The following is a 23,260-nucleotide window of genomic DNA, read 5'->3' as shown; positions in this document are numbered from 1 at the left end:
TCAATCCGTGGCCAGTATGTACGCTTGGGGCACAGGGGAAGGGGCTTGGGGAAGCCCCTTGGGAAGAGGTTGAAGTTTCCATGACCGTGAGGCTGGTGCTGGTACGTCCTGGTGCTGGTGAGAAGTGATGGCCTGAAGTTGTGCCGGGGGAGGCTCAGGTTGGATATCAGGGAACATTTCTACCCTGAAATGGCACAGCTGCCCAGGTTGTGGTGGAGTCACCATCCCTGGAGGGGTTCCAGAACCATGGGGAAGTGGCACTGAGGGGCACAGGGGACGTGGTGGGTTGGGATGGGGCTGGGGACCTCGGAGGTCTTTTTCCAACCTCAGTGGTTCCATGCTTCTTTGATTACTTTCCCTGAGAACCTCAGGGTGCAGGCAGGCCGAGCAGCACAGAGGACACACAGCTCTTTAAGGGATGACGGCAGGCTTTGCTGTGTGGCTGCCACTGCAGCATTCGAGCTCTTTGCACAAGCTCTGCTCCTCAGCTGCTGTTGCCAAGACTCCCAACGCCTGAAAAGACGCATTTAAAAATAAACCCACGGAGACAAGAGCTGGGCCCTGCTGCTGCTGGTAGGCAAAGGCTGGGGCTGCCAGGAGCTCAGATGGGTGCCCAGGCAGGGGCTGGGCCTCGCTCCTTGTTCCCATTACCCAGCGAGCTGTTCCCAGGGCGATGGGCTTTTGTGTGCCGCGCTCCGCCAGCTGACGTGGGGCTGCAGGGGAGCCTGGCACAGCATTTCCAGAAGAGCTTTTCATCCTGGAAAACAGAAAAGCTGGAAAACAGAAAGATTCTTTGTGTGTCGCTTTGGTTTACTTTTAATGCAACTGCTGCTGGAGATGCTCCCTGTGCTCCTTGCTCCTGCATGGACTCATCCTTTCCTTGCTCCCAGCTGTCCCACAACACACGGTGCAGCTCCACGATAGGTGCAGCTCTGTAAAGCCCCAAAGTGTCGACCAGGCGATGCTGTGGGAGAGGAAGCTGCCTGTCCTTTCCCTGCATGAGGTTCCTCTTTGTCCGTGCCTCCATCCAGCACTGCTGTGTATGGAAAATCCCCTCCTGCCTGACCTACATTTCGTGCTGCTGTTCTTCTGCTGCACAGATCTGTGCGGTGGGGCGATGGTGGGGTGAGATGCTAATGGCAGCTGTGCCATGGACCTGGGTGTGCTTCTCTACTCTCTGCTCCTGAGGATTGGCACAAAAAAGATGCACCAACAAATGCCCCAGCCAAGGCAGGGTTTCTCCTAAGGGTGCACCTTCAACGATGTCCTTTTTGACAAATGCCCCAGCCAAGGCAGGGTTTCTCCTAAGGGTGCACCTTCAATGATGTCCTTTTTGCTTACAAAGTGCCACAGGAGCCACCAAAACCTCCCAAATCTGCTCCAGCCGTGTGTGGTTCCTGCTCTAACTGTTGTTGTGGAAGAGGTTTCCTTCTCCCAGAGTGGGATTTCGGGACGTGCTCTTTCCCTCAAGTACTTAAAGAAGTAAAACATTGCCATAATCTGACAAATGCTGGAGCAGAGCGGAGAGATTCCCAGCTTTCCATGAGGTCTAGGGCCTCTGTGGAGCAGCGTGGTTGGGGATGGGGTTTATTTCAGTGCCTCTCTTCAAAGAGCTCCGTCGTGTTTTTCATGGAAGTTCTGCTCAACCTGAAGCGAGGGAGGGGCTCTGCAATGAAAGCAAGCATCAGAATCCAAGCACAACGCAGAGCTGGAGCAAACCTTGGAACGGTGGCACATTGCTCTGATTTGGGAGATGGGCAGAGACAGCTCCAAAAACCCAGCAGCATTCTTGCAACTCCTCCCAGCTATCGAGATGGAAAAATAAAATGCCCATTCACCTCAGCAGAATGTATAGAATTACTCCAAGAGGCAGTTTCCTAAGAATTATGTACCGTCAGGTTACAGCCGCTCTGGGTAACAGCTCCCAGCAGCGTTCCTGGCTCTGCAGAGTTCGGTGCAGGGCCAGGAGCTGCTGCAGGGCTTTGGGGATGCTGCGGCTTAGTGCAGGTGATGGCCAGGGCGTGCTGCACGTGGCTGCTAAATTTAGTGGGGTTGTCTGGCTCTGAGCATCGGCTGCCTGAAACGGCATCAAGCCAGGGCTAAAAGTCCAGGGGAAGGAAGGAAATGCTATATTTCAGTGTGAGTTTGGGGGATTTCCCCAGCGCTCACTGCTGCACTGCTGCCAGAGCACCCATGCCTTGTGGGACACGAGGCGTTCTGTGCTCCATCCTGAGCAAAGCTCCCACTGCCCCGGGAGGAAGCAGAGGGGCTGTAAGGTTTTTCCAGCATTTCCTCTTCCTTTGTCTCCATTGAGTTGAAATCCTTTGGGGAAGGGGCTGCTTTCCTCCCCATTGTGCAGACCATGGGGTAGGAGATTGTTCTCATCCTGGTGGGGAAATCGGACTGGTGGGCAACAATCTTCCATAGCAAAATGGTGTTTCTTGGTTTCTTGTGAAATTGCGTATTTTGTTGGGAATACATCCCTGCTTGCAGCCCCTTGGATGCCAGGTTCCCAGCACGAGGTGTGTAACCTAAAGCCTTGGGGGACTCTGTGCTGGTTGGGGGTCTCACACTGTGGGGCCACCCACTCATCCTTGTCACTGCTGATTCCTCACCCTGGAATGAGCCTGACAGATGGAAAGGGCAATGGGAAAAAGGCTCTTTTTCTTGGCCAGAAGATCTCTCTGCTTCATTTTTGCAAGAAAATCCTCCTGCATCCCCACGAGGAACGGCTTTGGGCCCCCACTGGGAGCATTTCCATTGACCCAGGCCATTGGAGCACAGCAAAAGATGTTGAGATTTTATTTTCCGATCCAGAAGGCTCCAATGGCATGAGAACCTCCCACCAGCTGCAATTCCCTGCTGCTCCAGGGTACCCAAGTCACCACGTCCCCCCTCCATCCGCATCCCAAAGCACAGCAGCGTGGGGACCTCAGCATCACCCCGCAGCATGAAGATCTATTGCTATAGCAGGGAAGCCTGCCAGAACAATGGATGTGCAGGAAGCGGGGCACTGTGCAGCCCCCAGACGTTTCCCGACATTCTGCTGCCGTTTCCGGGCTGTCTGCAGCCCTGGGGCTGCTGGCTGCTGTTTGCAGGAAATACTGAGGGTGAAGGAATGGCGCTGGGGATCTGGCCAGCAAAGCGCTCTCGAGCCGATTGCTTCCTCCCAGGGTGGATGAAGGCATGCCTGGATTGGGGTGAAAGAACAAAGAGATGAGAGCAAAGCAAAATGCTGAAATCCTGAAAGATGCATCTCTGCTTGGGGCGGGTGGCGCGGGGTGCGTCCGTACCCGGAGGGCAGGGATCTGCACCTTGGAGCTTGGGGCTGTGATGCTTCATTTGGCAGCAGCTCGTTGAGCTGAGCTTGATGCAGGAGGATCAGGAGCCCCTCTTTCCACAAGCAGGGCATCCTCCTGTGTGGGGAAATGTAAAGAAACAGCTGAGTTGAGCAGGGAAATAGGAAGAAAATGGCCTTCGGGTGGGATTTGTGGTTCTGTTGCGATAGGAATCAAGTGGCATGGATGGCAGGAATGGAGAAAAGCCTCATCTAGGGAGAAAGCAGAGAGCTTGAAAGCTATTTAAAAGACATCCTGTGTGCTTTTAAACTTTATATATAAAGATGTTAACATTAGCTTCAAAATGGGAACTCATCTATCCAGCAAAAAGAAAAGATAAAACGTAGTGGAACTCTTGAAAGAAGCATCCTGGGCTGTGCTGGGGTTCCTCCTCACCTGCCGTGCTCCGACCGCTTGGCAGATCTGACACTGATTCACAGCGCTCTGTTGGATGTGAGTTTGCATTTTCCCCCCAGCAGAAACGTTTCCATCCTGAAATAAAAGCCCATTTGCTCTCATTGTGGGGTAAATCCCAAGGATCTGCATCCCCTTCCCTTGCAGCACCGCCTCCGATGCTGCGGGGTGCAAACCCAGCCAACCTGTGCGCCCACCTCCTGATGCTGACTTTGCACAGGTTCAGGGCCGATGCTCAGCGCTGGCCATGCATCCTCCAGAGGATGCTCCTGGTGCTGCAGGGCTGGGAAATGCAGCTCTTGGTGTGATGGATGGGTGCAGGATTCACCGCTGCACCCCTCCTGCTGTTGGCCCTGCGATGCAGGTGGAGATTTACTGCCTCGTGCCCCCAGCATTGCGTTAAGCCTGGTAATGAGACTGTTGTATGCATTAGAGGTGGAAACACTGCTGCCTACACTTTGAAGCATTCTTCCCCCCTGTTTGGGAGATGCTGCTCCTGCATGCCTTGCTCTGGTTTGTCCACAGTCCTGTGCTTGGAGGAAGCCCCTGCAGTGGCGGGGATGTTTGCTGGGGTTGCCCCTTGCTGAGAACTGCAGGTGACCCAGCGTGCTCACGTGCCTTTATCAGAAGCTATGAGAACGCTGCTCCGACTGTTTGGATGGAGCTGAAAGCAGCTTTCTTTTTACTTACAAAAAGCAAAGTGGTCAGCAAAAGCAGTATTGCCGTCCTGTGTGCACCTTGCTGCAGGGAGCAGGGCGAGTGGGGAATGCAAGGGGAGAGCTGTGCAAAAGGAGCAGAGCAGTCAGATGCAGCCCCACAGCTCTCTGCTGCTCGCTCATTCTGCGCTCTCTCCTTCTGCACCGATGCATGCTTTCATGTGGTTTGGCCTAATCCATTTCCAAGTCATCGCATTAAAAGCCTTAATTCCTTTGTCATACGCACATGAAGTGGTCGTGCTGTCTCCTCGATGAGCGGTGCATGCTGAAAAGGCGGCCGCCCGCAGTTCCGCAGCAGCGCAGAGCCTTTCCGTGCCCTTTGGGAGCTGCATCTTGCAGCGGGGACAACCCCAATATTTTTTTGGGGTGCTGTGCTCACAGCTCTGCCTGGCCACACCTCCACCCAGGGCCGTGGTGCGGCCAGCTCTGCCCAACAGGAGCTGGAGAACAGCAGCACAAGGGGGTTTTTCTGGCGGCGATGCTGACGGCGCTGTTTGCCCCGCAGATGTCATGGCGCCCGCAGTACCGCAGCTCCAAATTCCGCAATGTCTACGGGAAGGTGGCGAGCAGGGAGCACTGCTTCGATGGCATCCCCATCACCAAGAACGTGCACGACAATCACTTCTGCGCCGTCAACGCCCGCTTCCTCGCCATCGTCACCGAGAGTGCCGGCGGCGGCTCCTTCCTCGTCATCCCACTGGAGCAGGTGAGTGCCATGCTCCTGCTCGGAGCATCCCAGCTGTCCTGCAGCATGTGCCCGGCTCTGATCTCCTTAGTGGGGCTTCTTCTGTGGCAAAGTCAGGATTTATGGTTGCCTTAGGGAACTGGATTTGTTCTTTAGGAAGAAAATGCAGCATTTGGACTCCATGGTCTTTGTAGGTCTCTTCCAACTGAAAATATTCCATCCTATCCTATCCTATCCTATCCTATCCTATCCTATCCTATCCTATCCTATCCTATCCTATCCTATCCTATCCTATCCATTCCATTCCATTCCATTCCATTCCATTCCACTCCACTCCACTCCATTCCACTCCATTCCATTCCACTCTACCCTTCCCTACTCCACTCTGTTCTATTCTAGTCTATTCACCCCATTCCATCCCCCATCCCATCCCACCCCACCCCACCCCATCCCACCCCACCCCACCCCATCCCATCCCATCCCATCCCATCCCATCCCATCCCATCCCATCCCATCCCATCCCATGTGCTCCGCCCCAAAGCTTGGTGCTCTGGGCAGCCAGATAGGGGGAGTACAGCTCTGCGCCTGGGTTTTCTGCTGCAAAATCCCCATGCAAGGCCTGCAGACAAGCTCTGCTTCCTCAGCCAGCACAGCCGAGCTGAGCCTGCGTCTGCCCAGGTCCTGGCTGTGACTCATCTGCAGCAGCAACCTGACAGCTCCAGAAATGCCATTTTTGACGTCACCTCATTGTTAAGAGCTGGCGAGAGGAGGATGAGGAGGAACAAAAATACACCAGTACATCAGCACTCCTCCATTCACATTGGCTCTCCAGCCTGCCACTGGGGTGAGGGCACACTTCTGTGCTACGGACGCAATCAGAGCATGTACTCCTTCCCCCTGCAGCACTGTGCTTTCAGAAGCTTCCCTCCGCTTCTTGCATGAGTGCCCAAACCAATCTGCACATCCCCCGTTCATGCAATTTTAAACCCTTGGAAATTCAGCTGATTCCCCAAAACTGCCTTCTGAGAGCACAGTGCAGGATGCGGAGCTGTGGGCAACGGCTGCTTCTCTCCCAGACGTTTCCCCACGTAACATCCACATCTCTCCTTCCTTTTTATTTAATTTCCCGAGTAGCATCAGCTACAGATGGAAGAAATCATAATCAGCATTTTAATTGCGGCACGCAGCTTGACTCTTATTAATATTCTGCAAACAAGGAGCTTTGGCGGAGCTGCATCGCTGCCTCCTGCCTGCGCCCCGAGCTCAGAGAGCACCCATCCACGCCCCATGCGGCCATCCCAAACCCTGAGCCATAACCCTAATTTGCCAGCAAATTACTCTTCCTTTTCACTTCTTTTTTTCTTCCTGGCAAATGGAGCACAATGCCAGGCTGTCATTTGCAACCTGTTCTGAAGGGATGGTTGGCCCACAGAGAAGCCCAGCGCTGCGGTGCACTGCTGCTGCCGGATGGTCCCCACTGGAGCCCCCTTGGCTCTCCGTGTCAGATGGCTGCACGCTCCTTTGTACAACCTAATAATTTCATTATTTTTCTTAAATAGGAGCTGATTAGCTCATTAAGAGTAAACTAATTTTCTTTGGAAATCAGCAGCCACCTAATTAATTGGCATCCATATTTAGCTGAACATAATTAAGGTAACCTAGATACTGCGCATCTACTCGGGGTCTGATTTGCTGCCATTTTTCCTTCTTCTTCTTCTTCTTCATTTTTTTTTTAATATAAATTTTATTTTTACATTTCTGCCCTCTGTTCTCGCCAGAAATCTTCCCCAGAAAAATGCTCTGCTTTGTGCTGCGAGCACCAATGTGAATGTGTTTGCATATGCTGGGCCATATGTTCCTCTGCACACCAGAAATTCAGCTCCTTGCAACTGAAAGCCTTTGGGTGCTCGGCAGGAGCAGAACCCTCCTCGAGAGCAAACAATGTGCAGACAATTCCCAGGCCTGACCTGGGGCTCAGAAAAGCAGAAGTTGTGGAACTGGGAAGGAAATCCCATGTATTTTTCTGGGAGCACCTCCCTCTTTCATCCTGGAAGGAGGGCTGTGGATGATGGGTGAGAGGGAGCCACAGAGCAGTAGGAAAAATGGGATTTGGAGGTGACATGTCTGCCTTCTTCTTCCTTTCCCTCTCCTTCATCCTCTTCTTTTCCTTCTTCTTCTCCTCTTCCTTCCTTTTTTCCTTCTTTTTCCTCTTCTTCTTTTCCTTCTTTTCCTTCATCTGGTGGAGAATGGGCTTAACTGCGCTGTTAGAGCCGAGAGCCTTTATGCATCTTCTGGGTTTGGAATCAAAGCTCACACAATAGGAGGAGGCTTTGTTTACATGTAGGGAGCCAGAACCCAGGGCTGCTGCTCACGGCAGGGCTGCTGCTTGCAGTCTGTGCTGTGCCTTTAGCTGTGTCCCCACTGCCCATGGGCATCCATCCCTCGTGCTGAGCTCCGAATGGCCCCACAGCACCCCAGGATGCTTCTGCATTGCCCATAACCCAAACTGAAAGGAAGAGCTCTGTGGGCAGACCGTTCCTGCAGCCCCCTGGGAGCAGTCCTGCCGTATCCCCCATCCTGCCCCCCATCCCATTCCCATCCTGTCCCCAACCACAGTGACAGCTGTTGAGCGGAGCAGCAGGCACAGTGCCCAGGGCAGCCATCCGCCCCCACTGTGCCTTTGTTGGCCTGGGGAGCCGATGGCATCTGCTCAGCTGTGTGCCAGTGGCATTGCCCTGGGGACAGCCACTGATGGTGGCAGGGAAGGGGATACTCAGCGCGAGGATGCTCTGCTCGCTCCTTGGGGCTTTCTGCAAAGAAAATAATGCGTGGATTTCAGTATTTCTCTTCAATATGAAGCGGTGCCCTGAGGGCTTTTTCTGCCTAAAAGCTCAGGGCTCGGAACTCTCGTCTGGTTTGTACCATACTTTGGTTTTCTGTCGATTTTTCCAGACCTGATTTTGGTCTGAAGGAGCCATCTGCTTGTAACCTCGAGACGGGGAAGGAAGGAAGGCAGCAGTCCGGGCTGGTGGCAGCGATGTCCCAGCATTTCTGCACGCACTGCCCCGAGCGCGGCGGGGGGAGCGGGCCAGGGAGCCGACCTGCACGCAAGTGCCTGCACCCTCTGCCGGCTGAAACAGAAACCCCGTCCTGGGTGCCCAGCAAACAAGGGTTTGGTTTTAGTTTTTAGTGCCCGTCGTCCCATCTAACGGTAGCACTGCATGGGTTTTTGCCTCTTTAATTAAACAAGCTCGATTCCAGCTGCTGCTTTTATGGGGCAGGTGAACACTGCTGCGGCAAAGCTGCTGCTTTGAACCAGTGCAAAGTGCTGTCGGAGCTCCCGTGTGCCCTACTTTGGCCTTCAGAGCACAAGGCTCTGGGTCTGCTGTGTCTGGAGAAGTAGCTGTTACCCAAAATACAGATTATGGATGTGCTGCAGTGAGGCTGGGCAGGAGATGGACGTTTATAGCCTATAAATGTATTTATATCCAAGGAGGGGGAGTGACGGATATTTCAGCCTTCATCCTGGCAAAAGTGCTAAGCAGCAATACTGGTTACTTCTCCTGCTCCACTTTGCATGGCTTGGCTGCAAATAGAAGGAGCCAGCAGCCCTGGGGATGCTGAGCAGCTGGTAACTGCAGTAAGAATGGAGGAGGATGGAGGCGGATGGACCTGAGCAGTGCTGGTTCCCATGGCCGTGGCCATGCAGAGACATGGTTGCTGGTGCACAAGTGCTGGAAGCTGCACGCAGCAGAAGGGAAAGCCTGCAGGCATCTGTATTTATCCAACTGTTGGACAGAAACATCTCCAAGAGTGGCATCCATCCCTCCGTGCACATAAGGGAATGGCCTTTGGGGAGACGATCTGCGCAAACGCTGAGCACAATCACTGCCTCTCAGCACAGTGCCATCACCAGCAGAGCCCAAAGCTGCCCAGTGACCAGACCAGTCCTCTCCTTGCCCTGACGACCCCCAGTGCAGACGTGCTGCCCTGCAGTGCCTGCAGCTCTCTGAGCCCCCAGCTCCGGTGCTGGCAGAGCACTGCTTCCCATGGTTGTTTTGGGTCTCTGCCAAGGATCTGTCCCGTTTCTGCCTTGCTTATGCTGCCTCAGGTGGAACTGGTTCCTAATGAAATTCGGGTCAGCTGCGGTCACCTTTGCATGTACTGAAATCAGCCCCAGGTCAGCAAAATTGGTGTGATTTTCTCCTCTCTTCTCAAGGAGGAGAGACCTCCTCTAAAGAAGGCAGCAGCAAACGTATTTACTCTTAATCTCAGCCACTAGAGACTTGTGTGTACTCAAGGATTTCCGAGGAAACCCTGCAAATCCCTGAGGCTCAGGCAGCCCTCCCTGATCCCCTAAAGCAGCACGAGAGAAGAGAGTGCAGAGGGAGGAGAAAATTCCCCTTGTCCTGGAGGTGGAAGCAGAGCCTCAACAAGGAGGAAGGATTTTCCCATCAGGACGGTCATCCCTGTCCTGCAGCAGTATGTCCATCCTGGGGTCGTGTGTCCATCCTGGTGCCACGCGTCCACCCTCTCAGAGCTCTGTGTGCCCCTGGTCCATCCGAACCATTTGTGGTAGCAGGAATTGTTTGTTGCCCCTTCTCCCTGTGAGCGTCACACGAACACTTCTCCACACAAAGCACTCCTGCCCAGTTGCTGCAGCAGCCGTGCAAGGCTCCTTCCAACCCCTGCTGTGAAAAACACCGAAGTGCTGGAGCCTGGAGGCAGAGCCCTGTATTAAGGAGCTGCTATTTGGGTCACTGAGCTTTGGGCAGTGTGGGATCCATGCAGCCTCGGAGCAGGATTAGGATTCACTGCGGTTTAGCACTGACAAGGTGCCTTCAGGAGAGGCCGCCCAGGAAGCTCTGCCCTGAATCCCTGATTTTATAATTATTGTTCTCTTTTTGTCACTGTTATTGCTGCTTCCACTCCCCCCGAGGCTCCTTCCCCTCTCTGAGGTGCCCTGGGCATGGGAACCGGCCCACTGCTGCTCCGTGTATTCAATTGGTCTTAATTAAAACTCCTGACTCCTTGCACAGAAACCATCACCAGCAACCAACCCTGCTCTGTCCTCCTGGAAGCTTAATGTACTCTGACAAAAACCCATCAAATCTACTTTGCAAAGGAAATTACTCAGCTGGTTGCTCAGAATTAAAGGGATTGCATATTAACTAAAAGCTCCGTCCTGGAATTCAGCAGCTGCTGCATGCATCCCTGCTCCAGACGCTGCGTTAATCGCGTCCTGCAAATAGGGAAATGGGGGGAAGCTGGATAATGTGAGCTGCGAGGGGAGGTGATGTCTGCTGTTGCGCTCCATGTAACAACCCATAAAGCAGAGCTGTGCATCCCATTAATTCCCAGGAGATGGCAGGAGGGAGGGGGCTGCAGGCTCAGTGCTAATGAAGCATAGCCATGCTGCATCCCCTCCGCCCCTGTGCTCCACCTCGGCTGCTGGCTCCCGGCATGGAGAGCCCAGGGGGTTCCCTGATGTCTGGGGGACAGCAGACCCCCCTGCAGTTCTGCTGTGGTGGGCAGTGCCCCATTGCCTGGTTTTGCCACTGAGTACAACAAAACTTCCTAATGCATAGGTCAAGCCTTTCTTGCTGTGTGTGCAGTTGTTGGGATGTAGGCAAAGGGAGGCGGAGGGGGACACGGCTGCAATGGCTGCGTGGTGAGGAGCAGCTTGGTGCAACTTGCAGTTGAAATGCTTGTTTTTGTGCCTGCTGAAGTGAGCTGCAGGGCTGGGGTTGAGGTGCACACACTTCATTTTCCCTCGTGCTTCCCAGTGCCTCATGCAATGGCTTTCTGCACCGCCGTGCTGCAAGTAGGCAGTACCACTGGCAGATGGAAAGCAGGCGCTGGGCCCTGTGAGCAGCCTCGCTTTGCCTTGCAATTAGCAGGCTGTGTCTTCCTGAGAGCAAATTAATTCAAATAAATCCTCCTGGCAGCAACGGTGCAAGAGTGAGCCGCTGGGCCTGATCCAGCTGCTCAGAGCACTCCTGGCCACGGCCCTGAGCTGTGGATCCTTAAAATGCAGCATGTTATCCTGCCTGTGTTCCTTTGTTCGTGTTAAATGAAGCCAGGAGCTCGATACTCCGAAAGGTCAGAGCTGGGAGGGCTATGAAATATTTAGTGGCTGTGTCGCGCTGACCTACTTATCCTGCACGCTCCGAAGCTCACCACCACCTCCTGGGTGCCAGGGGTGCAGAAAGGGCCAGAATGGGATGTGGAGGAGCTGTGGGGTCCTGGTGCGGCTGCAGGAGCGCTTGATTCTATGATTCTGTGGTTGTGTGGTTCTTTGGCCCTGTGATTCTATGGCTCTATGGCTCTTGGGCTCTATGATTCTATTTTTCTCTGTCTATGACTCTATGATTCTATGCTTCTATGCATCTGGGGTTCTTTGGCTCTATGATCCTATGGTTCTGTAGTTCTATGGTTCTATGACTCCATTACTATGAGTCAATCGTTCTGTGGTTCTACAGCTCTGTAGTTCTACGATTCTATGGTTCTACGGTTCTGTGACTCTATGATTCCATGGCTCTATAGCTCTATGACTCTATGGTTCCATGGTTCTATGACTCCATGGTTCTGTGACTATGACTCTATGACTCCATGATTCTGTAGTTCTATGACTCTATGGTTCTGTAGTTCTGTGACTCTATGGTTCTATAGTTCCATGACTGCATGGTTCTATAGTTCTATGACTCCATGGTTCTGTAGTTCTATGACTCTATGGTTCTATAGTTCCATGACTGCATGGTTCTATAGTTCTATGACTCTATGGTTCTGTAGTTCCATGACTCTATGGTTCTATAGTTCTATGACTCCATGGTTCTGTAGTTCCATGACTCTATGGTTCTGTAGTTCTATGACTCCATGGTTCTATAGTTCCATGACTCCATGGTTCTATAGTTCCATGACTCCATGGTTCTATAGTTCCATGACTCTATGGTTCTATAGTTCCATGACTCTATGGTTCTATAGTTCCATGACTCCATGGTTCTATAGTTCTATGACTCTATGGTTCCATAGTTCCATGACTCCATGGTTCTATAGTTCTATGACTCCATGGTTCTATAGTTCCATGACTCTATGGTTCTGTAGTTCTATGACTCTATGGTTCTATAGTTCCATGACTCTATGGTTCTATAGTTCTATGACTCTATGGTTCTATAGTTCCATGACTCCATGGTTCTGTAGTTCTATGACTCCATGGTTCTATGGTTCTATGACTCCATGGTTCTATGGTTCTATGACTCCATGGTTCTATAGTTCCATGACTCTATGGTTCTATAGTTCCATGACTCTATGGTTCTATAGTTCTATGACTCCATGGTTCTATAGTTCTGTGACTCCATGGTTCTATAGTTCTATGACTCTATGGTTCTATAGTTCCATGACTCCATGGTTCTATAGTTCCATGACTCTATGGTTCTATAGTTCTATGACTCCATGGTTCTATAGTTCTGTGACTCCATGGTTCTATAGTTCTATGACTCTATGGTTCTATAGTTCCATGACTCCATGGTTCTATAGTTCCATGACTCTATGGTTCTATAGTTCTATGACTCCATGGTTCTATAGTTCCATGACTCTATGGTTCTATAGTTCTATGACTCTATGGTTCTATAGTTCCATGACTCCATGGTTCTATAGTTCCATGACTCTATGGTTCTATAGTTCTATGACTCCATGGTTCTATAGTTCCATGACTCTATGGTTCTATAGTTCCATGACTCCATGGTTCTATAGTTCCATGACTCTATGGTTCTATAGTTCTATGACTCTATGGTTCTATAGTTCCATGACTCCATGGTTCAATGGTTCTATGACTCTATGGTTCTATTATGACTCTGTGATTCTATGGTTTTATGACTTTGACTTCATAGTTCTATGACTGATTCTGACAGCAGTGCATGGGGTTTGCACGACCAACCTGCAATGGGAACCAGCATCAGGCTGTACCAGGAGCTGTGTGCTGTTTTCTGCTGCAGCTTCCCTCACCCAGCTGACAAGCGTCGACCATTCGAAAGGTCTTGAAGGGTTTCCATCCATGTGAAAGGAGCACATCAACTGGCCTGGGATAGCTGCTGCGTTATTAGCATCATTAAGCAAGAGAGTTCATGTTACTAAAGTCACTGGGGATTTGATAACTGGAATATCATGGACACATGGACCATGGCTGAGATTACTTGCAAAGTTTGGGAGGAAAATACCATCTGTTTCCTAATTCACCTCATGGTTGATCTGCCCAGGGTTGAGGTTGGTGCCTCTCCAGTCCCAGCTATTTGCCTGTGGTTTCAAGTGGTCATACAGAGATTTCTTACCAAACCCCCCCGCTAGTGGTGCAGGAGCTCATGTGGAACAGCCCTGTGTTTGCAAAAACCTCTTAGCCTGCAGGGTTCAACTGAGCCTTCCCAGGGAAAGAGCACCCTGGTGAGCTAGGGGCTGCCTCCTGCTAGGGCTCCAGCCTTAAAAAGACAGGGCTGTTTTACTGAATTTTCTCTCTCGTTTTTAATCACAGACAGGCCGGATCGAGCCAAACTACCCCAAAGTCTGCGGCCACCAGGGCAATGTGCTCGACATCAAGTGGAACCCCTTCATTGAGAACATCATCGCCTCGTGCTCCGAGGACACCTCGGTGAGTGCTGCGCTGCCCTGCTGATGGCTCAGCGAGCAAAGAGTGGGCAACACGAAGACTGTGTAAATCCACAGCTGCGTGGCACACTGTGCACATCTGCAGCTCGTGTGCCATCAGTGTAGGGGCTGCTGCTGGTGATCAGCCCCTCTGCTGTGCCCCGTGCCATGTGGCATTGAGTGCTGCTCTTTCTGTGTCCCTGCACAGCTGTGCACAGTGATGGCTTTTTGCAAGCCCAACAGCAGTGCTATTATTAATCCTTCCTGCTAGCAGAGACCGCAGGGCTGCGGCTGCGCTCGTGTCCTGGTGCATGCAGCAGTGTGAGCCAAGGGCAGCCCTGCCACTGGGGGGACACTGAATCAGGTCATCTGTATCAGATGACATCTGCCTCCCCCTCATTTGCTGGATGCACACGAGTCCATCCCAAAGAGTGTAACGGAAAGGAAAAAGGCTCTACAAGGGAGCGGAGCGTGGCCCATTCTGCACGGCAGAAGCCAGGCTTTGGGGTGACCCAGTTTTTGACAGCTCACAAAGACACTGCGTTTCACTGAATGCTGTCACCCAACAACTCGTCCTCTCCTTCAGCACCACTTATTGGCATTTTTTTGGTCACTGAGAGCTTGTCAAGGAAGTGTTTCAATGGGGAAGAAATGCAGATCATGGCTATGAATCATGGGGAGCTGTCTCCCACCTTAGATAATAACTTCTATACATTGCTAGGGGGGATTGCCCTCCTGCTGGGGATATGACCTCCCAATATGTGTCCTGTGCAGGTGCGGATATGGGAAATCCCAGAGGGGGGCCTGAAGAGGAACATGACGGAGGCGGTGCTGGAGCTGTATGGGCACAGCCGGCGCGTTGGCTTGGTCGAGTGGCACCCCACCACCAACAACATCCTCTTCAGCGCCGGCTATGACTACAAGGTGAGCCCAGGGAACTGCATGCAAACAGCTCCTGGTGTCCAAAACGCAACCATGCACCGTGCCTTGCACCCTCCTGTAGGCGTTGGTTTTGCACAAGGGGTGACCCCATAAAGATGGGCTAAGGGCTTTGGAAGCCGATGAGCAAGTGGTTTCAGCACCCAGATGAATTTTAGGATGGCCCAAAACACAGCCTCACCCCCTCCACAGGTCCTCATCTGGAACTTGGACATCGGGGAGCCCGTCAAGATGATCGACTGCCACACGGATGTCATCCTGTGCATGTCCTTCAACACGGATGGCAGCCTGCTGGCCACCTCCTGCAAGGACAAGAAGCTGCGGGTGGTAGAGCCGCGCTCCGGCCGGGTGCTGCAGGTGAGGGGTCTGGAAGGGTCTGCAAATGGGGGCACAGGAGGGATCCCCAGTCACATCACAGCCCTTTGGGTGGAACGCAATAGAAGCTAAGAACAGGCAGCAATAGGAATGGAGGTGGGAAGGTGCGTGGCCTGGGGGAAGGCAGTGGTTTCCTGGCGGTGTTCATCTCCTGCCCTGTCCTGCAGGAAGCCAGCTGCAAGAACCACCGTGTCAACCGCGTGGTCTTCCTGGGCAGCACGAAGCGGTTGCTCACCACTGGGGTCTCGCGCTGGAACACACGGCAGATTGCGCTCTGGGACCAGGTTGGTGGCTGGGACTCCCTTTCAGGGTACCACAGCTAAAGGTGGTCCCAAAATGCCCAGACCGGGGGGCTGGGAGAGCCCTGCCTGTGGCAAACCTCACTGGGGATGCCCTGCTCTGCATCCCTGGATGGGAGCCAGGGCATCTCCAACCTCCAGCACCACGTTGGAAGGTGGTGGGCTTATCCCAGTGCAATGCAAACCCTGTGACATCTCCATCGCTGTACGGTTAAAAGCAATTTTTCCCATTGTGCAGGAAGATCTCTCCATGCCCCTCATTGAGGAGGAGATCGATGGGCTCTCGGGGCTGCTCTTCCCTTTCTACGACGCAGACACTCACATGCTGTATTTAGCTGGCAAGGTCTGTGGGCTTGGTGCCGGCACGGCAATGCTGGGAGCTGGTGCTGCAAACACCAGAACAAATCCCCTGCAGGTCGGGGCCAGGGGATGTTAGCATGATCTGTACTCAGTGCAGCACTAATCTCACTCTTCTCACTCCAGGGTGACGGCAACATTCGGTACTATGAGATTGGCTCAGAGAAGCCTTACCTGAGCTACCTGATGGAGTTTCGCTCCCCTGCCCCGCAGAAAGGACTGGGTAAGGATGGCAGCTCACCCTGCTGCTGAGCCTTCCTGTGCAGAAGGTCAACCACAGGAGTGCTTAATGAAATGATGCTGGTAGATGCATCCTGCAAAGCAGACATGAGGGGGGGCTGGATGCCATGGGGCAGCCAATGGAGGGTTAATCCAAAGCATCCCATTGCTGAGTCTCTTTCCACTGATGCTAAGCCTGGGTCCCTGCCAGGAGCACTCACTTGTTCCTCAATCAAAGCTGCTCATCCCTTTCGCACTGTCCCTACAAAAGCCCCGCTCTGCCCCACTGGGATGCATTCAGCCACACGTGGGTCTTGTAATGATGTGACCCACAGCCTTTTGGGGTCCTGGCTGGCTGGGTCTCAGCGTTTGCAGCACTGGGGGTTATTACAGGGGAGTTATTTCACTCACCATTTGCAGGGGTGATGCCGAAGCATGGGCTGGATGTGTCTGCCTGTGAGGTCTTCCGCTTCTACAAGCTGGTCACCCTGAAGGGACTCATCGAGCCCATCTCCATGATCGTGCCAAGGAGGGTGAGTGCCCTAGGGGTGGACATCCTATCCAGCAGGTGGGTCTTCTTTGGTCCAGCCTCGGACCTTCCCATGGTAACATTTCCAACACACGCAGTTCCCAGTGGGTGGAGTTTGACCTGTGGGTAAGATGGGGACATCTTCAAAAGGTGCATTTCTGCACACTTCTGCCCTTGGCTGCTGCTTTTTGCTGCGAGAATGCTCAGCATCCATCAGCCCTCAGTTGAGTGCTGTAGCCCAGAGCAGAGCTCAGGGCCCTTTGGGAGCTTTCCAGCTCTGTTGTCATCCTGATGGGTGACATTCATTTATTCTGCCTGCTGTAGACCAAATGCATCCTGTGGCCTCCACAGCGTGGCACTGGGCAGGGACAAAGGTGAAAGTCCTGTACAGCCCTGCACAGCCCTGGGATCGCTGCCTTGCAGAGCATGAGCTCAGTGCACAGCCCTGGGATGCTTTCTTTCTGGTTTGACTCAGCACAGCAAACGTGGGTTTGTTGTTTTTCCTGGATGCTGCCACGTGGCTGCATTATTGCACGCTGATGGAGGGAGGGAGCAATTGCAGTGCATGGATGGGATCCTTTACGGAGCTCGGTGCTTTTATTTCCCTGTTCTGTAGTCGGAGACGTACCAAGAGGACATTTACCCCATGACCCCGGGCACGGAGCCGGCCCTCACGCCAGACGAGTGGCTGAGCGGGGTGAACAGAGGTAAAAGAATGAACCACAGCCCTGGAGGCGTCTGTGGCTCAGTCCTGGCAGTGGGGGGAGCCCCAAAAGCAGCCCTCGCTCAGCCCCTGCTCTGCCCCCAGACCCCATCCTGATGTCACTGAAGGAGGGCTACAAGAGAACATCCAAAATCGTCTTCAAGGCACCAGTGAGAGAGAAGAAGAGCGTGGTGGTGAATGGCATTGACCTGCTGGAGAACGTGCCGCCCCGCACCGAGAACGAGGTGGGGAACACCGTGCCGTTAGCGTGGCCCCAGGCTGGTCGTTTGGGTCCTTCTGGGGCATTTTGGGGGGTAAGGTTCGTCTGCAGCCCAACCAGCTGCTGCGTTCTGGCTCTCTGCTCCCAGTTGTGCATTCCTGGGGCACCCCGCTTTAAACCTGGTGGATGCACCCAAACGAGCAGTGTGACGCTCCTGATTTTTCTTTTAATTAAATCCTCCTGGAACAACACTGGGAAATGCTGGGGAAACATAGAGGAAGCTGGCTTTCTCGCAGGGTGCATGCACAGGGTAAGGAAATGCAACCCTAGCAAGGAGGAAGTGCGTTGCTGCCGTCGCATTGCAAGAGCAGCAGAGTTGCAAAAGCAACGTGGTTGGAAAACAGAAGGGTTGCAAAGCAGGAGGTTATGCAGCAGCCCCGCTGCAGCTCCGCTCCCATCTCCTTGCAGCTCCTTCGGATGTTCTTCCGGCAGCAGGACGAGATCCGGCGGCTGAAGGACGAGCTCTCGCAGAAAGACATTCGGATCCGCCAGCTACAGCTGGAGCTGAAGAATTTACGCAACAGCCCGAAGAATAATTAACTTCCAGGGACGTTTTATAAATAAACTCTCTTTGTTTATACTCGCTCTTTAATTTTATTGTATCCACTTACACAGAATACGAGCCAGAAGTCAAGTGACCTGCCAAGAGCCCACTGCTAACTGGAAACAAGTCCTCGTTGCCTCGTCTGCACTCAATGCAGCTCCAGCACAAAGGAGGGGAGCTGGGTGCACCGGCTGCCCTGGAGCTGGCAGAGGGCACCGTGGTTCCTTGCTGTTAATCTTTTTCCTATGCAAAACGTGACAGAGATTCCCTCGGCTGCTAAACTGGAACTGGGTTAGCACAGCGCGGGAGCTGCAAATGGTGTTTGTGCGCGTGGTCACGCAGCACTTCCTTTAAACGTTGAAAGAAAAACATTGAGAGCAGTACGGCTGGATGTCCTAACCACAGAGGTATTTTTGCTCCTTCCCCTCCACGGAGGGACCTGACCTCCTCCTTTGGCCCTGGACAAGGGCGTGAGGGCACAGCACACCCACGTGTACAATCACAGGTTGTGAATTAGGCCTTTAGCGCACACCAAATACTGCTAGTTCCTCTCTTTTCACTAAATCAAGTCGCTGAGTCGCCTAGCACTACCTGTGCAATGGTTTCTCCCTGTTGATTTTCGTTGTGCCCCATACCCGACGCTTCCCCGTCTTTACATTCCATGTGCTGTCATTGCCTATTATTTATGCTATCACGGACTAGTGACAAAATAAAATGTTTTCAAGATAGCAAAACCTTGCTGCCTGCTTCTTTCTTCAAATCACAAGCGACCAAGAGTCCTGGGCACGGGTCCCAAAAGGCTTTTCTTTATAGGGATGAGAAATTCAACCCATGCCATCGCTTCCCCAGCACCATCCTGGTCCTGCGTGCGGTTATCCACCCCTGCGCCCTTACCCGAAGGCAGCAGGCTAGCACTTCTTTAATTCACCTTTTGCATGGGAAGATGGATTGTTTCTCCCAAGCCCTTGGAATCCACGTGAAATGAGCCCAATTATGGCTGCAGGTTGGGGATGATTAATGAGGTCATCAGCATATCCGCGCACATCAGCACAAACCCAGCAGGTTTGGTGCCTGCATTGAGGGGGGGATGTGGGTGCCCGCCCTGCCTCCTACTGCCCAGCTCCTCCCAGCCCTATGAAAGCCCCACAGACAGACAAGCCCTGGTTCTGCAGTTTCTAGGGCAAACCCCGGGTGAGGCTATTGCTGCTCCTGCGCTTGCACCTTTTCCTCCAGCTCCCTCCTCTCAGTAACAGCTTGAATTCTTCCTGACATCTCCTCTCGCGCCATCTGGGTGCTATTTAAAGCAGAAAGGCCCGTTTTGGGGAACTCGAGCCATTCAGTTTTAGCGCTGAGCTCCCTGTGCTGCTCCAACCTTATGGCTCACCATAAGGACCAGCCCAATCTCCCCTTGTCCCTGCAGGATGGGGCCATGAGACAGCTTCTGCACTGAGCTGCATCCCAGCTGCCTGCTCTGCTCTGCTTTTGGGGCTGGGGGGTGTTTCAGCACTTCTGGGCAGTCTGCAGTGTTTTACCAGGGTCTAAATAAGACCCATGACATAAAGCTCCCAGTTATTTTTTCCATTTCTCTTGCAAGCGTTACAATCTGCTTAAAGCCTAAAGATGCTTCCCTTGCATCCTGGGATGCACAGCACCTCCAGGACCTTTTGCAACCTCAGCAATTCTGAAACACCTGATTTAGCTGCAGGATTTTCCAGGCTCTCCCCACACAAATCCAAGCAGAAGGCTCACCCTTCATTCGTGCTGCTGATGGCACAGCTTCAGGGACAGTGGGTTAGAAGGAGAAAGGATTCAGAACTCAGCCGCCAGCAGCAGCAGCCGGCCCTTTCCCAGTGCAGCCCTAGCCAGGGATGTTTCCTTCCTGCTCTGCTTTCCCCATCCGTGCTCAGCCTTATCACCCTGACCTACTTTCTGCTTCCTGGAGGTTGTGCTCTGTCGGAGGCAAACGCTTGGCTTGGCCGTGTGGTGCTTCCCATCCTTCGCATTATTGGTTCCAGCATCTTCGGAGCGAGCGCCTGCTGGAAAAGATCTCCTTGATTGAGCCCCTTTAACGTGCAGACAATGTAAGAACTGCTTTCTGAAAGCAAAAATTGAGCAATTTAAGAAAAGAAGAGCCCCTGTGTTTTTGCCTGTCAGTTAAATCAGTGGAGTTTCCCATCAATGAGCTGAGGGTGCTGCTGGCCCTGCCTTCCCCACCGCCCCGAGGCTCCGCGTGCTCAGGGCTGCCCTTGGGAGCTCAGATTTCTCATAGCTAAAAAGAAGAAAAAAACAAAACAACCCACATTTTCAAAACGATGCACTGCTGCTTTCTGACCCAAAGCAAGACCCCCTGCGAGGAGGCTTTCAAACACAGCCAGGGCTCAGCATGGGAACATTCCATCCCCTGCAATATTGCCCGGCAGCACTGAGCTCGGAGTGCTTTGCAGCAGAATTACAATTGTAGCAAAGGTGCTCCAGGAAGGTGTTAGAAGTAAAAGGTGGTGGTTTTCTCACAGGAGGGATGTTCCAAGAGCTTGGCTGGTTCTCCCTCTGCCGATGCTTCCATTCTCCGTGCACGTTTTGCACTGGTGCAGCTTCCAATTGTAACAGAAAAACAGAAACTCCAAACAGAAGATTGTTAAAGCCAGAAATTCTCCACTGGGTTTTTGTTGGCTCTGGGAAGGAGGAGTGAAAGCAGCAGCGTCAACAAACAACTGATAGCAGAAAAGGAGCACGATGCCATTCTCCAGCCCAAACACTCAGAGGAGAAAGTGGGAACGGCCAAGCTGAGGAAAACAGGCATTTGAATGAGCTGCAGCCGTTTGTTATTTATTTTTACTTTTTCTTGGGCTTTCCTGCTGATCTGTCACCAAATGCCAGGCTCTGGGTGGTTTTTTTTCCCCATGAGGAGGCTGTAAGTTGGTACCTATAGCTGCTTGGGAAACAAGCCCCTGGCATGCAGCACGTCAATGCCACGCTTAGAGAAACAATGAGGAAATCAGCCACATTAAGCAAAGCTCCGTTTTGCCCTCAGTGGTGGCAGCAAAGCCTTGCAGCACCCCCTTCCCAGCACAAAGGTGCAACCATAATCCTGCTTCCTACCTGCAGTCAGTGTACCAGCAGTGCTAGACCATGCACAGGGCTCTGCCGCAGCAAGCAGGCAGTAAACAGTGGCCCTGCATTAGCAGCAGGCTCACTGCTGCACCTCTCTTTGGGAAACCTCATTAATTTCAAAGTAAGCTTTGAGATAATCAGCAGTACAAAGAGAAGTGTCACTTAATTGACACCTGGGTCAGTCACTGCTTATGAAAGGGAAGAGCTTAGGGGTGTCTGCACGTTTCCCAGATGAAAGCGAGAGCTGCTTTGCAAGGCAGCGGTGGCTCGCTAGAGCCCATGGGTGACAAAGGTTAAAACAAATGTCACTCCAGCACTGCCACGTGAAGCCGTGCTGCTGCATCTTCTGCATGCAAAGGGGCACAGGGAGGCAGTGTGCTCATTTCCAAGTCTCTGGCTCGTTCTGGAGGAAGGGTCAGGTCCAGCTGCTGCTGAATGCTTTGAATAGCTTGAGAGAAAACTTCCACCTTCAGAAAAACGCTCAGAGGCCGAGCTTGCCAGTACAAAGCTCACCTGGAACCTTTGAATTTGAAGCTGGTTCAATGACACAAAGGCTCTGTTTGGGTTGGAGCTTGTGAGCTCTTCAGTTTGTCTTTGCTGCTGGTTGCTGCTGTTTGCTTTGCAGGACTATGACCCTGCCTGGCCAGGCTATGGCTTTGGCTTTGCAGCAGCAGACCCCGGCTGGGGTGGGAGCAACAGTTTGCCTGCTTCTCAAAAACAAACAGCCAAAAAAAAAGAGCCCACAAACAAAACCCCAACCCACCACCACCAGCAGCCTGCCTGTTACAACAAGATTTGTTCAAAGAGACCCGATGAAGGATGAGCGTACGATGCTCTGCAGCTCCTCGCTCTCCTCTCGCACGGCACACAAACATGCTCAAGTGCTCAAAAAACACAGCCTGCTCTGCCAACAACTCTTTGAAAGAGGGAAATGCAGAGGCTTTGCTGAGGACTGGCTGAGAGGAACAGGAGGCTGGCTGTGGGTGAGAGCGTGGCATGTTCCTCAGGCCCCAGACACACTGACCTGGGGCTCACACAGAGCCTCACTTGGATGAAGGGAACCAAGAGTTCTTTCTTCTGGGCCCGGATAAACAGGGGTGGGATTAAACAGACAGCAGGAACGAACGCGCCGGGCTGCGCTGATCACGTTGCTCACTGAAAAAACCCGCTTGTTCTGAAAGAAAAACGGCATGCTATTATTTACAGCAAAGTCAGAACCTCTCCCTTGGTTTCACCCAACCGTGGCTAACAGTTCTGTAGAGCAAAACATATCATCCAGCTACTAAAAACATCAGGGCGGCTACCAGAATAACTTACTGAGTGCCTTTTGGGAAAGGCGTGCAGTTCATTCCCAGTGGCACATTTGACTCAAATAAGCCACAGAAAAAAAAAAATTGTATAAAAAGATTTATTGAAATTCATCAATGACAAACAGACATAAAACTCAAAGTTTGGCTCTTCTGGGGAAAAAAAAAAAAACAAAAACAAAAAAAACTGTTGCAAATGTATTTATACAGATGAAATATTGACTAGGAAATACAAGTCACTTCTAAAGCTATTTTAAAGAGGGATATGAAAGTAAAACTGTACATTCACTAGGTATTTTCAGTCATTTTACTGACTTCCACTAGGTAAGAAAATACAATTTCGTATTAGTATCTCGTGCTTGAGTGTATGAAAAGAAACTTTCTACCCTACATGCTGTACTGCCTCCTGTATTTAGGTTTGTAAAAATTTTCCAAGTATATAGCACAAGTGGAAGTAGTTTCTCATCACTTAAAATTGACTAGGTGTTATATATTACAGACCAAAATAGTACACACCTTATTTAAAAGGGTTGAAACATTTTTTTTTATTACAATTGTCAAAGTCATTTCACTAGTAACTCAGGAATTAGGAACACTTTTTATATATATTTATATATATATACTTAAATGCCTGCCATTTTCAGTGTATTGGCTGTACCCTTGCCATAAACAACCAAACAAAACAACCAAAGAACAGAAAGGAAAGAAGAACACAACACGCAGGGGGAGGGAGGGGACTGCAAATTCACCCCACAAACCAGATCCAAAGGAACACCCCAAAAAAACCCCCCGAAACATTTGGTCACT

General features: G+C 52.0%; 1 protein-coding gene across 1 annotated transcript in view; it reads left to right on the top strand.

The window, feature by feature from the left end:
- Positions 1 to 18,031, top strand: part of CORO2B (coronin 2B) — a gene marked incomplete at its 3' end in the record, with an annotated part of 23,061 nt that extends 5,030 nt beyond the window's left edge. The window contains exons 2-12 of the mRNA XM_079540959.1: positions 4,974 to 5,174; positions 13,678 to 13,794; positions 14,565 to 14,714; positions 14,922 to 15,086; positions 15,272 to 15,388; positions 15,642 to 15,746; positions 15,887 to 15,983; positions 16,400 to 16,512; positions 17,125 to 17,215; positions 17,317 to 17,456; positions 17,900 to 18,031. Coding sequence (XP_079397085.1) covers positions 4,974 to 5,174; positions 13,678 to 13,794; positions 14,565 to 14,714; positions 14,922 to 15,086; positions 15,272 to 15,388; positions 15,642 to 15,746; positions 15,887 to 15,983; positions 16,400 to 16,512; positions 17,125 to 17,215; positions 17,317 to 17,456; positions 17,900 to 18,031 — 1,428 coding nt within the window. The remainder of the gene's footprint in view (positions 1 to 4,973; positions 5,175 to 13,677; positions 13,795 to 14,564; positions 14,715 to 14,921; positions 15,087 to 15,271; positions 15,389 to 15,641; positions 15,747 to 15,886; positions 15,984 to 16,399; positions 16,513 to 17,124; positions 17,216 to 17,316; positions 17,457 to 17,899) is intronic.
- Positions 18,032 to 23,260: the final 5,229 nt, after the last annotated feature.

The sequence above is a fragment of the Tetrao urogallus genome (genome assembly GCF_951394365.1).
Source record: "Tetrao urogallus genome assembly, chromosome: 11".
Lineage (NCBI taxonomy): Eukaryota > Metazoa > Chordata > Aves > Galliformes > Phasianidae > Tetrao > Tetrao urogallus.
The sequence above is the reverse complement of the archived record's forward strand: the minus strand, read 5'-3'. Positions and strand labels throughout refer to the sequence as shown.